At 50.3% G+C, this 13,730-nt stretch overlaps 5 protein-coding genes across 5 annotated transcripts; 3 read left to right on the top strand and 2 right to left on the bottom strand.

Annotated features, from left to right (window-relative positions):
• Window positions 1-825: 825 nt before the first annotated feature.
• On the top strand, window positions 826-1,865 carry ACO1O0_002698 (uncharacterized protein; the record flags this gene model as incomplete). The annotated part of the gene is made up of 2 exons (XM_083192163.1): window positions 826-907; window positions 1,744-1,865. 2 exons carry the CDS (start codon window positions 826-828, stop codon window positions 1,863-1,865), a joined length of 204 nt encoding a protein of 67 aa, XP_083051220.1.
• An 853-nt stretch (window positions 1,866-2,718) lies between these two features.
• ACO1O0_002697 (uncharacterized protein) lies at window positions 2,719-6,952 on the top strand (the record flags this gene model as incomplete). The annotated part of the gene is made up of 8 exons (XM_083192162.1): window positions 2,719-2,885; window positions 2,907-2,982; window positions 3,060-3,887; window positions 4,241-4,623; window positions 5,071-5,086; window positions 5,140-6,412; window positions 6,613-6,722; window positions 6,836-6,952. The coding sequence occupies 8 exons, from the start codon at window positions 2,719-2,721 to the stop codon at window positions 6,950-6,952; spliced, it is 2,970 nt and encodes a 989-aa protein (XP_083051219.1).
• Window positions 6,953-9,521: 2,569 nt separating this feature from the next.
• ACO1O0_002696 (uncharacterized protein) lies at window positions 9,522-10,544 on the top strand (the record flags this gene model as incomplete). The annotated part of the gene is made up of 2 exons (XM_083192161.1): window positions 9,522-9,696; window positions 9,778-10,544. 2 exons carry the CDS (start codon window positions 9,522-9,524, stop codon window positions 10,542-10,544), a joined length of 942 nt encoding a protein of 313 aa, XP_083051218.1.
• Window positions 10,545-11,735: 1,191 nt separating this feature from the next.
• On the bottom strand, window positions 11,736-12,186 carry ACO1O0_002695 (uncharacterized protein; the record flags this gene model as incomplete). Its single annotated transcript, XM_083192160.1, has 3 exons — window positions 11,736-11,840; window positions 11,911-12,004; window positions 12,089-12,186. 3 exons carry the CDS (start codon window positions 12,184-12,186, stop codon window positions 11,736-11,738), a joined length of 297 nt encoding a protein of 98 aa, XP_083051217.1.
• Window positions 12,187-12,232: 46 nt separating this feature from the next.
• Window positions 12,233-13,409, bottom strand: ACO1O0_002694 (putative secondary metabolism biosynthetic enzyme; the record flags this gene model as incomplete). Its single annotated transcript, XM_083192159.1, has 2 exons — window positions 12,233-13,063; window positions 13,272-13,409. 2 exons carry the CDS (start codon window positions 13,407-13,409, stop codon window positions 12,233-12,235), a joined length of 969 nt encoding a protein of 322 aa, XP_083051216.1.
• Between the last annotated feature and the right edge of the window lie 321 nt (window positions 13,410-13,730).

The following is a 13,730-nucleotide window of genomic DNA, read 5'->3' as shown; positions in this document are numbered from 1 at the left end:
TCCAAAAAATGGCAATACTAGGTCCATCGACTTATGATTAATCTATAGCTTCTTCAGCTTGATTACTGGACTATGGAGCCCTCTATATACGCCTCTCTGCGAGCGGGCCTTTTAGGCCTCCTCTCTGCAGATGTACAATTTTCGCTTCCAACCATTTTGGGCACTGTTTTGGGCGCTGTTAGTTTTTGAATTAAACTAAATTGAGCCTTCGGTATTCTGACAAATTCATGTCAGATTGTTTCATACGCAGTTGTGAGCGCCGTGTACAACCTGTATTTTCACAAATTATCTAGTTTCCCTGGTCCATTTCTGGCACGTTCTAGCCTGGTAAGCCTTGATCGTCAACCTTTGAAGCTTTAAGTATTGATTTACTACCAGGTATGGCGAATGTATCACTCTCAATGCGGACGCATGCACCGTGTTCTCCAGGATCAGCATCGAAAATATGGTAAGGCCACTCCATTTCTTCTAAATCCCGCTATTCTGCTATAGAAGATATTGACATAGCAAGGTCCTGTTGTGCGAGTCTCTCCTAATGAACTTTCGTTTGCCTCGGTGGAGTCTTGGAAGGCCATATATGGGCATCGTGTCGCCGGTGCTCCAACACCCATCAAAAGCGAATTCTATGACATCTACGGAGCAGGATTTAAATCCCTGTGCATTGGCAGCGAGCGAGACCCCCAAAAACATGGTAAAATGCGCAAAATGCTTTCTGCGGCGTTTTCTACAAAATCCTTGGGGGCGCAAGAGAGTATTATCGCAAATTCGGTTGAAGAATTCATCACACGAATCGGTGTGGATGGGGCTTGTGCTAAAGGAATCAACATGTCCAAGTGGTATGAGATGATTAGCTTCGATACCTTGGGAGAGATGGCCTTTGGGGAGTCATTCCACAGTGTCAAAGCCGGTAAGTTCAGGTTGCCCCTCAGCATGTAACTTCTTGGGTTCATCACTGATGAATGGACTGTTGTGCTATCAAGGTAAACCTCATAGCTGGTCCGAGCTGATTGTTAGCCATCTGTACTTCATTACTCTGGTTGACAATCTCCGCCGCCTCCCTTGTGTTGCCACATTGTCCAAGCTTTTATTCCCTTCCACAGTGGCTGTGCAAAACCAGAACTCCCAATATAGCCGGCGCAAGGTGGAGCAGTAAGTAAAAGCACCGGTTGTGAAGGGGTTTTGATTGACAGGTTCCCCCAGGCGTTTACAGAAGAAGTCGACACGTAAAGATTTCTTGTCTACAGTTGTCAAGAATTATGACGAGGGCAACATCGGCAAAGAAGAGGTAGCCGCTCACGTGTCAACATTGACGTGAGTATGCGACAAGTATCCTAGTCTTAAAAAGACTAAATATTCCAGCTAGGTACTGACCGTTTGACAATAGGATCGCCGGGGCGGAGACCACGGCAACCTTTCTTGCAGCAACCACCTACTACTTGCTTCGTAATCCAGATGCTTACCAAAAGCTGCAGCGGGAGATTGCCGACCGATTCTCTTCATATAAAGAGATTAATTCTAGTGCTGCACGGCAGCTCCCGTATCTCCAGGCTACTATCAGCGAAGGATTGAGGATCTACGCTCCCGGATCCCAAGGATTCCCAAGAACGTCTCCTGGGATGAATGTGGGAGATTATTATGTCCCAGCCGGTGTAGGTTGATGATCAGCAACCAATCGGGAATGAAAACTCACGCTTTTTTAGGCTGAAGTCTTCACGCATGCTTGGACACTTACCCATAGCGAAGAAAACTTTGCCGACCCGACGGCATTCAAGCCAGAGCGGTGGCTAGATCCCAACTCGACCGATGTTAAAGAGGCAAGTCAGCCCTTTTCCATGGGTCCTAGAGGCTGTCTCGGCCAGAAGTAAGTAAACGATCATGGGGACTTCTGATAAGATTGGAATGTGCCGCTAATGACGTTAAACCAAGCTTTGCGTATATGGAAATAAACTTGATTCTGGCTAAGATGCTATGGAAATACGACCTTGAGTTGGTGAATTCCAATCTTGACTGGGAGGGAGAAAGTCAGCTCCATGTCATGTGGTGGAAGCCTGAGCTAAATGTTCGATTCAAGGAAAGAAAGCTGAACTAGATGTAAGCCTGCTACATGAGGTTCAACGCAACAAGGAGGCCAGTAGTGAACCAGAGTAGCACGGGGTTCCCAATTTAGTTCCACGGATCGTGTCGAATCTTCAGATCATTGATAACTTTATTGAATTTGCCGTGAATTTCGTGCTTGACGCCTTCGGCATGTTTCGATCAAAAGGCTAAGTATAAAGGCATAAACCAAATTATATCAACAGTTTCATGCTGAAAAGAATAAGGGTACTTGAGACTCTGAATGGACTTTGGTTGCCTCCACGTTCTAACATTAAAGTTAGAAGAGAGAGGTAGACAAGGGTACATGGGAAGAGGTCTATTAAGCGAGTGCTCTACACGGCATCTATGGTGGTACGTACATGTGCATGAGATGGACAGCTGAAAAATGTGCAGATGGAATTTAAAAATAGTATCAGCTCATGGGTCCCCTTCGGACCGAGCCGAAAAGGGTGAAACACAGCCAGAGTAATTATGTAAGGAGGATCTGCAGGTCTACCCTCAATCAATTGGAGATGGGCCCAATAAGACCGGAATGATGCTGCACCAATAAATCTCAATCCAGCCCCTCAATGATTCTCACGGTTGTCACTGTCAGGTGCAAAAATCGAGTTATTGGCCACGATGGGCCACCCCGAGAAAGAAGGCTCTCATCCCGAGGGTCATCAGAAACACGAAGAGGCAGCCGCCCCGGCCTCTCAGCATACAAGATCAATGACCTTGGGAGAAAGTGAGAAAGCGGTCCTTGAGCATCAAATTGCTGGCCCATCAAAATACCTCAGCTCGGTGAGGTTTCTGCTGAGTTGCACCAGCGCATTCGATGGCGTGGTTCTTATTGTCTCGGCTATTGCGGCCATCATCGCTGGCGCTGCGAACCCATTTGCGATGGTGAGTTTGAGCGTTACCTGAAAGAATAACTTTGTCGCTGAATGCATATAAAGTTACTCTTGGGACAAATGGGACAGTCCTTCCGGGGATTCTTCGTGGGCGAGGCCGACCTGTCCAAGTTCAAATCCAATGTCAATCAGCTGTGCTTGTTCTACGTGTACTTGGCAGTGGTTGAGTTTCTAGCTGTCTACATTGCGACTGTAGGATTCACGACCTCCGGCGAACACATCGTCCAACGCATCCGGGAGAAATACCTCGCTGCTGTACTCCGACAGAACATTGCCTACTTTGAAGGCATCGGTGTAGGTGAGATCAACGATCGTATCACGGTTGATACGAACTTGATTCAAGATGCACTCACGGGCAAGTCGGCGCTATCTTTGATTGCCATAGGAACGTTTGTTTCGGCGTTGGTCATCAGCTTCGTGAAAAGCTGGCGACTTGCGCTCCTGATGCTCCCTGCCCTGGTACTTATCGTGGGAGCGATGAGCATAGCAGGGGCTTTCATGACAAAATATACGATCCGATCGCTTAGTGCGTATAGCAAAGGAGCTGCGGTTGTAGAGGAAGCCATTACGTCCATCAAGACAGTCACTGCATTCGGGATACAACCAGTCCTGACCCGTCGATATGAGAAGCACATTATCTCGGCCCGCTCTGCAGGAATGCTAAGTGGATACTCTCTTGCTCTTATGATTGCTGTCATGAACGGGGTCATCTTCTGGAGCTATGGCCTTACATTCTGGCAAGGATCCAGATGGCTGGTCAACGACCAGGTCTCTCTGTCAGCAATCCTGACCGTCTTATTTGCAACTATCACCGGAGCGTTTGCCTTGGGGAACGTGGCACCTCATACACAAGCCTTTGTGAATGGTATGGCGGCAACCGCCAAGATCTCTCAAACTGTGTGTCGCGAATCTGCAATTGATCCTAGTCTCACCATAGGCGAAAGGCCATTAGCTGTCAATGGGAACATCGAGCTCAAAGATGTTCGGCATATTTATCCATCGAGACCAGAAGTGCTTGTCTTGGACAACGTGTCTCTCCAATTCCCAGCAGGGCAAATGACGGCCCTCGTGGGCCCCTCAGGCTGCGGAAAAAGCTGCATTTTAGGTCTTCTGGAGCGGTTCTACATGCCTGTGAGTGGCAGAATCTGTAAGAAGCATCACCTTTTACACATGTTACCATTTTTGACAATTCATTAGATCTAGATGGGCGTGATATCACAACACTGAACCTTACATGGCTAAGGCAACAGATTGGCTTGGTCAGCCAGGAACCCACCTTGTTCGCGACAACCGTGTTCGAAAACATCCGGCATGGTATCATTGGAACACCTTATGAGCATGCTTCACTGAAGGAGATTGAGGATCTCGTCATAGAAGCTTCGAAAACGGCCAATGCATACGACTTTATCAACAGCCTTCCCGACGGGTTTCACACTCAGGTTGGAGGTCGTGATTCGCTCTTGTCTGGTGGCCAACAACAAAGGATTGCCATAGCGAGGGCTATCATAAGCAACCCGAGGATTCTTCTCCTGGATGAGGCCACATCGGCTTTGGATGTGAAGGCCGAGGAACAGGTCCAGAAGGCATTGAATAAAGCAGCGCAAGGCCGAACTACGGTTGTCGTTGCTCATCGGTATGCATGACCCCCCTTTTTAAAGGAAAAAGCTAAAAGTTGATAGACTGTCCACAATTCGAGACGCAGACAATATTGTAGTCATGTCTCCAGGCTATGTGGTAGAACAGGGTACCCATAGTGAGCTGATTGCCAAACACGGAGTCTACCACGGACTCGTACAGAAACAAGCTATGGAAGATGGAAAGGGGGTCTCGATTTCTGACGCCCTCGCATCGCACAATACATCTATAATGACAGGCGACATGGAAAAGCGACCAATCGCGACTTTCAAAAAAGAGAAGTCGACTATCGGTGCTAACAGCACAGAGAACAGGATAGTGCATGGTCCTGTTCTCCCGGATGAGCAAGCTGACTCAACATGGGCACTCATATCCTTCGTATTTAGACTGAATAAGGCGCAGATGCTACCTATGCTAGCCGGTTTAATTTTCTCAGTCGTTGCAGGAGCGAGCCATCCGGCGTAAGTCAGCCCCATACTATCCCTTCTTCGCGGTGCTCCTGTCTCACGCATAGCTTAGGCAGTCCATTTTCCTGGCCAAGATTATTTCGGCAATGTCTCTCAAGCCGTCAATGCACGACGTACTCCGCAACAGAGTTGATTACTGGTGTTTGATGTACTTGATGATTGGCTTTACAACAGTGATCGGATGGCTTGGCCAAGGGCTTTGCTTCTCCTATTACTCGCAGCAACTCACCTATCAGGCAAGACGCCAGAGCCTTGACACCATTCTCCACCAAGATATCGAATTCTTTTTCGGGGGCGGCCGGTCATCCGGAGCATTGGCGAGTACGCTCTCCAGTAGTGCGGCCAGTCTCCAGGGAATGACTGGGGTGACGCTGGGCTTCATCTTTGTTATTCTGACAACGCTGGTTGCTGGATTCGTGCTTGCGGTAGCCATTGGCTGGAAACTGGGGCTTGTCTGCGCGTGCACGATCCCCATTCAACTTGGCTGCGGAGTTATTCGCCTCAAATGTCTGGCTCTCCTGGAAGCTCACTCAAAGAAAGTCTACGAGTCGTCAGCAGACTATGCGTGCGAGTATAGCGCGGGCATTCGCACCGTAGCGGCTCTCACGCTAGAAGACCAGATTCATCGAGACTACCACTCCATCCTGGAGAGGCAGCGGCGCAAGTCACTGATGTCAATCTTGCAATCATCCATGTGGTATGCCGCATCACAGTCCTTGAACTTCCTCTGTGTCGCACTGGCCATGTGGTATGGCAGCCAGCTCGTCGTAACGGATGGTTACAGCATATTTCAGTTTTTCGCCTGTTACTCAACCGTCGTCGCCGGTGCCTTTTCCGCAGGGGCAATCTTTTCTTTTGCCCCCGATATTGGCAAAGCAAAGGCCGCGGCGCAGGACATCAAGAGATTGTTTGATGGCCGGATAAAGATCGACTCTCGGCAAGACACTGGGGCCTCTGCTTCGCACATTGAGGGGCGCATACACATTCAAAATGTTTCATTTAGTTACCCCAATAGGCCAGACCAGCTGGTCCTTGATGGCATTGACCTTTCCATTGAGCCCGGGCAATACATTGCTCTCGTCGGAGCTAGTGGGAGCGGCAAAAGCACCATCATATCACTCTTGGAGCGATTCTACGATCCAGATTCAGGATGCATCGTGGTCGATGGCACCGACGTCCGGGATTGGAATATCGGGAATATTCGCAGCCACCTAGCATTGGTCGGTCAAATGCCGACATTATACGATGGAAGCATCCGCGAAAACATCATGCTGGGCGCGAATGGCGATGACGCATCTGAGACCTCGATGACGCAGGCATGTAAGGATGCTGACATCTATGACTTCATCTGTTCATTGCCGCAAGTTCTCTCTTTGCCCACAAGTTTTTAACGCTAACGATAATCAGGGACGGGTTCAACACCATGGTTGGGGCGCGTGGGACTATGTTGTCCGGAGGGCAGAGGCAGCGAGTTGCTATTGCCCGAGCCTTACTTCGCCGTCCCAAAGTTCTTTTGCTAGACGAAGCGACGTCGGCACTAGATTCGGGCTCCGAGAAGATTGTTCAAGAGGCGTTGGATAAGGCAGCACAAGGCCGGACAACGATAGCCGTTGCTCACCGCATCAGCACGGTACAGAATGCTGATTGTATATACGGTAAGCGCCTTTGACCCTAGTGCTACCGTCATATAATGATCTGGCAGCCCACTGTCTTCTCCATCTGCGTGTGGGCATTTTCTGACAGACCCTAGTCATGGACTGCGGGCGGATTGTTGAGTCTGGGTCACATCGGACGCTGATGGATGTCAAGGGGAGATACTATGAGCTTGTCAAACTCCAGAGTATCGACCAAGGCCCTTGACTACGGTGTGCAGAAACCCTGGGGGTATGGGTAGCGCCTTGGCTCTCTCGCCATATCTGTAGAGTGGGCTATACGGATATCGGCACCGTATATGCGTGTGCCGGCTGCAGGGACTGCTTTGTTTGGGGGCTGGGAGGTGCGCTTACTGCCTTTTCTGGGAGAAGGAATGGATCTATGTTTGAGCACATGTAAGTAACATGGCTAGCGATGCGCCAGTCTTGGGCCGGGTGGCCCGGTTCCGCATGGCAGGCCTTAATCAATGCTGAAGACCAACGGCAGGTGGCTGGACTTGTTGGTTGATTGTTAGATTGACATGCATGCATGTCATGGCTTCACGCATTGAAATAACGCACCATGATATGCGGAAGACACAAGAGGGCATCGACAGCTGAGTGGTTCGGTAGCCTAGCTGGTCGGTGAATGGTGTTGACCTGAGGTTCATAGAAGCCGTATGGAATTACCACAAGAGCTGGACTGAAGACCACGAATGAGATCAGACTGGGCGAGGCTTGGATGATGTACCAGGGCGTGGAGGAGAGTCGGAGGAGTGCTGTCCTAGATGCTCAAGGTCCTTGGGCCCTGATGGGCGAGTCTGCCCTACTTATGCAGCCCCCAATGCCAAGCTGGGAACACAAAGGGCTCCTTCCCTAAATTAGGTATGGATGGGGTCTGAACCAGGGCCAGATCTCGAGTCGAGTCCATGATGGTAATGTACCGCGCTAGTAGGGATTGGGACGCAAAATTCGTGTTGCCTATTGAGGATTAGTTGCCGAGACATATGGTGTTTTCTGCCATCTTGGCAACACCTCCTCGGGCTAGATTGGCCGCTTTAAAGACGTACAGCCCACAGATACGGTTACTACATAGTACTATTATAAAGTGGGCGGATCGGCCCGAGCACTGGTTTCTAGAAGAGCGCCAAAATAGATATACTATTCGGCAATGAGAAGGGTCTAGTCCGCCGCTTGCCGAAGCAAGACGTGATGAGATATTCGAGGACCGAAGAGCCCCCAACCCCCAAATCTTTCTGGCCCACGGGCAAAACGGCCGCCCACCACTCCATTTTCCATGCCTTCTTATTGGCAGGGGATGGTCGGGTACGCGGGAAGTGGATGTTAGAGAGATGATAGCGCTCTGGTCTAGTGGTCGCTGTCGTCCTGACTCTGCTCGTAGAATGCTACACTACAGTGGCTGCGCGCAGGATCCTCTGTGTCACGGTGTCAGCATAGCCTCCACTTTAGAGTTGCAGTGCTCCAATGAGGAGGAAACAAGATGGAGTGACGTGCCTGGACCCTGCGGCTATGCGGCTCAGCAGTGCAGCACCACCAGGAATTGGCCCCGGGACCAGGAGTTCAGGACCCTTTGCCGCCCGCTCCTGGAGGAACGCGTCGAAGTACGAATAGCAAGGGCCCGTTTTGCTGTTGCAGGCAGCAACCAAGCACGCACGGGAAACATGCACGGGAAACATGCACGGGGAGAGTTTACAGTTGACACAACTTGCAGGTTATATACGTATCCTCGGCAATTAGCGGACTTAACCCTAACAAAATAACCATAACCTAATCCTAGCACTGGTCATGCCGAACCCAGCTAACCTCGTTACATTAAAGGTAGGCCTAGCGCTTACATTATGGTCGACAGAATGTTTACACCTATGTAAAAGAGGCTTAGTGACGCGTGCATGGTTGGAATTTCTCCGTGCATGGTTGGTGGATTCGTTCCAGCGTACCTTGACTAGCGCTCTTGTGGAAGGTACCTTCCCCCACCCGCACGTCATCGCTCGTGTAGGTCGGTGTTAAGCGACCGTGGTGGGACTCGTGGGACTCGTGGGAGCACCCATGGACCACGGTCAGTCTCGATCATAAAATTCGACCATGGGCCAAGCATTGTCATCTTTGCCCGCTGGTATCACTCGGAGATATGCTGGCTACTGTCAAAGAGGGTGGCAATGTTTATGACACTAAAATATGGCCGTGAGGACAGCGACGATATCCAGTATCTCGCGTCGGCCAACAGACCGGACCGCCTAGCTAATGCCAACCTGTCCAAGTCTGCCTGCACTGCTTGTCGAAGGAAAAAGGTAAATACTTGCTTCCTCCCCACCTCCTTCCGTCTCATGCCCACCCGCTCTCACGTATGCCCAGAAATCTCGTTATGCCTCAACTCATGAAACTTCAGTGGGCTAAACGGGTTGAAACAGCTTGGGTGTAGCCGTGAGAAGACGGGCTGTCGGCGCTGTCACAGTCGCGGTGTCGAGTGCGAATATGAGGCTACGAAGACGCAAAATAAGAAAGATGAGCCGCATAATAGCGACTCCCAGGCCCCGGAAGAGCCATCTGATCATCCGTTGGACTCCATCTTTGACACTAACATGCTATCCCCACTCAATAGAGAGGAGGCGAGTGGCACAATGTCAGCCCTACGGACCCATCGGGACCCTCATCCCCACGACCCCAAAGGTCGGCCTGATCCGTCGGCCAGATCTGCCGCACCCAAACAACAACCCGGCCGCTTAGGTAGCGCCCATCGGAAGGCACTGTCTGCCGTCAATGCGTCGGCAGGCAGTGACATGCAAATGCGTGATGGTCCGGGCATGGCCATTGACCAGGACAGCGCTACATCGAGTAATGTTGCAACCGACCGGGGCGATCACTACCCTCCCACACTTGATGAGGACTTCTCTGCGCTCCTGGATTCCTCTCTGCATGCTGATGGCGGTGTCATTGGCTCTGGGCCCCTATCTGGTAGGTTCCCCTAATACCCGCACTCCACGGCCGGCAGGACAGTTGAAAGAAGGAATCTCGACTGATGACCTCACGATGCAGCGCCCGAACTGGAATTTTCCGAACATTTATACGGAAACTGCACAAATCCCTCGTATTTTGACAGCTCCATGGACTTGGAATCTAACAGCACTATGTACATCCCAGAAAACCTTTCCAACTATTCTGCCCTCCTCGACCCGTCTCCAGGGATGTCCACCTCGTCAAAGGATTCCATGGAAAAGATCGAAGCAGATGACTGCGAATGCACCGGCTCAGCCCTTAGAGTTCTTGAGACAGCGGCAACCCCCTTAAAACGAACAGCATGGAGCACCAGCGAGCAGAAACTGGGCTTCCTCAAAACCAACATATCCCAATGTTACGCCCTAGCGCAATGCACCGGCTGCTCGCAGGATTCGAGCCTGACCATGCTTGTGCTCATCATCTGCGAGAAGCTCACTGCCATCTTTGAGGAGATTGCGCAGTGGTGGAGTCGAAGCAGGGAGACAAATAGACATGCCAGCCAACGAGAGTCAAGTGTGGGAGTGAAGAGCAGCCACTCTCGGGACACCCCACGACCGGAGGCGATCCAGCGGCGGCATTCAGAGCAGCAGCCCCCTCGCATGTCGCTCGGAAGCTACCAAATTGACACTTTGGAGGAGCGGTACACAATCTTTGCGACCCTAGTTTGCTTGCAGCTGCAGAGACTAGACAGCTTTGTTGCGGGGCTTAAGGGGTCGAGTGTGAGCTATAAATGGACATCACATAGTGCCGTGGCCAAGGGACTCGCCCAGCGCATTGTGCGCTTGCAGGCGATACTTCAGAGTTAGTTTCTCGGAGGATACAATGGAATTTATACTTGTGTGAAGCGATGGCTCAAAGTGCACAATGTGATGAATAAATGCTGGTGCTTTGAAGGAGTGTCGGCTGAACGCCCCTTTACCGGAGATTCCATTCTGGGCGTATGGTCTCGTAAAATACATTGGTACACTATCCGTGCAGTTTTAACCACCCAATTGACATGCTGTTACTAGTCCTGGCCTCCATGAGAAGCAGAAAGACATCCATTCTTGCCATTAGTCGGATTAACGCTGATTTGTGACTATCCCCGCCTTGCCCAATATCTGATGGGATCGACTGCAAGGAAACATGTTGTAGAGGAGGAGCTTTAATTACTATTAATCACACGAACAACTTTACTTGACTGGTGCAGATATAAAACTGAGTGCATTTCCATCGCGCATATCGACCCTCCCGAGACCTCATCCTTACGATGATCAGGGTGAGCCGCCGCTTTGGTCCCGCCTAAAGAGCTTTTTTTTCTTAGCACTGTGTATCAAATAGAGGGCGGAAAATGGTTTTTATGCGCTAAAATTTTTCCTAGATAACTGGACAGAGTTCTTGGTTGTCACTGTGGCCATCTAGCACCCTCTCCCCCACTTGCAGGGGCCCAGCGGCTCGGGGCCTAGGGGTTTCCGTTTAAGTCCACCTGTCCGCTCTCGCACAGGTCCTAAACGAGTAAGTACCTGTAACGGATGATTCGGGATTCGTCAGGTATGGAAATAGTAAACGCGTTTGGGTTTACCTAGACTCGATGAATGTGGAACCCATCCAGCGCTGGCCCTGACTTCAGAAATCAAGAATGGACTGCCCTTGGAGCATATCCTGTGTTTTTCTGAAAGTAATTATACCTTCTTTTGTTTATCATATACATATCTTCGGTCATGTTGTCATGTTGGAAGGGTAATGCCGTAAAACTTTACGTCTGCTTGGTATTTCGTCCGTTGTAGACGGTGCTGGATGATAATCCCAACAACAAACAGCAAGCACAAAAATTGCGACACGCTCTTTGAACTTTTATTTATCACTGAGGTTCCCTTTGTGGCATACGCTGGCTATAAAGTACAAATATACTCCAAGTCAATGGCGATGCAATTTTCCGGTGCCACAAGACCACTCGTGTTTCCTATTTTGCTCTCCCTAGTGCAAATTTCTTCATTAGCCTCCTCCTCTATGAAAGTCTAGCCATTGTTGAGCTCCGTTTCCGGTATAGCGGTGAGTGCTTGAGCCAGGTCGCTGACAATATCATCAGAATCCTCTGTCCCGATTGACAAGCGGATGAGATCCTATTATAGCCCAAATTGTCAGTTTAGATAAAACCATTGAGACTGTAAAATTGAAGGCTGTCAATAATACCTCTGTTATGCCCGCGTTGTGGCGATCTTGCTCCGTCATAATCGAGTGCGTCGAGCTCCAAGGATGGGTTGCCATGGTTTTGCAATCACCAACACTAAAAACAAGATCCATATTAGCTCCTGAATGTGAGGGGATCAATGGTTTACCCAGAACCCACTTTGTCATGTTTGATACCAACTTGAGTGCGTCCACAAAGTACTTGCTAGCTGAGGTGCCGCCTTTGACGCCAAATGACAACACCCCTCCGAATCCTCGCTTGAGGTATTTCTTTCCCATCTCGTGATATTTATCGGTGATCAATCCTTATGGAGTGTCAGCATTCTCAAGATATGGCCCCGAGGCCTGCCTCAGCCAGCGACATTTGCGTACCAGGGTAGCTGACCCATGCTATGCGAGGGTGCTGAGCCAGGAACTGGGCCGTCTGCAAGGCATTCGCCGCGATTCTATCACATCGGAGACTTAGAGTCTCTATCCCCAAGAGAATCTGTTGAGCGGCGAAAGGGTTCATGACGGAACCCACCTCCATCACGACCTCAATGCGCAGCGCCATAGCAAAGGCAAAGTTGCCAAAGTTGTTGGCGTAAGAGAAGTCCATGGGGCCATTGGTCGACTGATTCAAGTGAGGGAACCTGTCTTTGGCCTTGGACCAGTCGAACCGTCCTGAATCAACAATGATGCCACCGACAGTGGTGCCGTGCCCGCCTAGCCATTTGGTAGCCGAGTGCACGACGATGTCAGCTCCGTGCTCGATTGCAGGGCACCAGAAGCCTCCCGCCCCAAACGTGTTATCTACCACAAAGGGAACCCTGTTTTCATGCGCAATGTCTGCAATGGCCGAAAGATCAGGAATACTGATTCGCGGATTTCCCACTGTCTCCACGAAAACAATCTTGGTACGATCATCGATGAGTGAGCGGTAGCTTTCTGGGTCGTCACTGTTGACCCATCTGACGGTGATGCCCATGCGTGGGAGAAGATGCTTGAACATGCTATACGTTCCTCCATAGAGGTTTGTGGAGGCGACAATGTTGTCTCCGGAATGCGTCAAGCACAGGATGGCCTGGAAGACGCCTGACTGACCTGATGCGCAAGCGACTGCAGCTGAGCCACCTTCCAAGGCAGCTACACGCTTTTCCAACACCTCGACAGTTGGCTGTGAAAGAAATTGATGCCTGTTAGCAATGAAAGTGGTGTGACTTCCATGTTTGAACGTACGTTGGCAATACGCGAGTACACGTAACCAGCTTCTTCATTACTGCACACTCTGCGTGCATGTTCGCTATCAGTGAATACATATGACTGCATTGATAGTCAGATATAACTAGCTTGCGTGGATAATAACATAACGAGGTGATGCGTACAGCAGTTGCATAGATGGGCACCGCTCGTGCTTTGGTTGCAGGATCAGGCTTTGCGCCTGAATGCACTTGTCGAGTGTTAAAGCCACGGCTGTTCTCAGTCTGCGCGTCGACTTTGAAGGCACCGAAGACGTCCGACATGTTGGATACAACCTGGAGTCTGGCAAATGGAGATGAAATTTACGATGTGGGATGTTCTCATTGGTAGCCGCCAAATGTCTATCAATTATGAAATCCATTATACAACTTATAAACTATTCATCAATATGTGCAAGCCGTAGACACAGTACTGCAAGTCACACCCCTTGCTTTGGTTCCATATGCGGCCAGTTGCGGGCTTGGGGCTGGCGGCGTAGACTCGGATTTTGACCAATTTGTCGTTCCCGCAGACGCTGTCACCACTATCGCCACTAAACGAGCCCCTGCTCACTCCACATTTCCTACCTGGAGCCTACAGTCTGT

Source organism: Amphichorda felina (assembly GCF_050947745.1).
Source record: "Amphichorda felina strain 45539 chromosome Unknown scaffold_3, whole genome shotgun sequence".
Taxonomy (NCBI): Eukaryota; Fungi; Ascomycota; class Sordariomycetes; order Hypocreales; family Bionectriaceae; genus Amphichorda; species Amphichorda felina.
The sequence above is the reverse complement of the archived record's forward strand: the minus strand, read 5'-3'. Positions and strand labels throughout refer to the sequence as shown.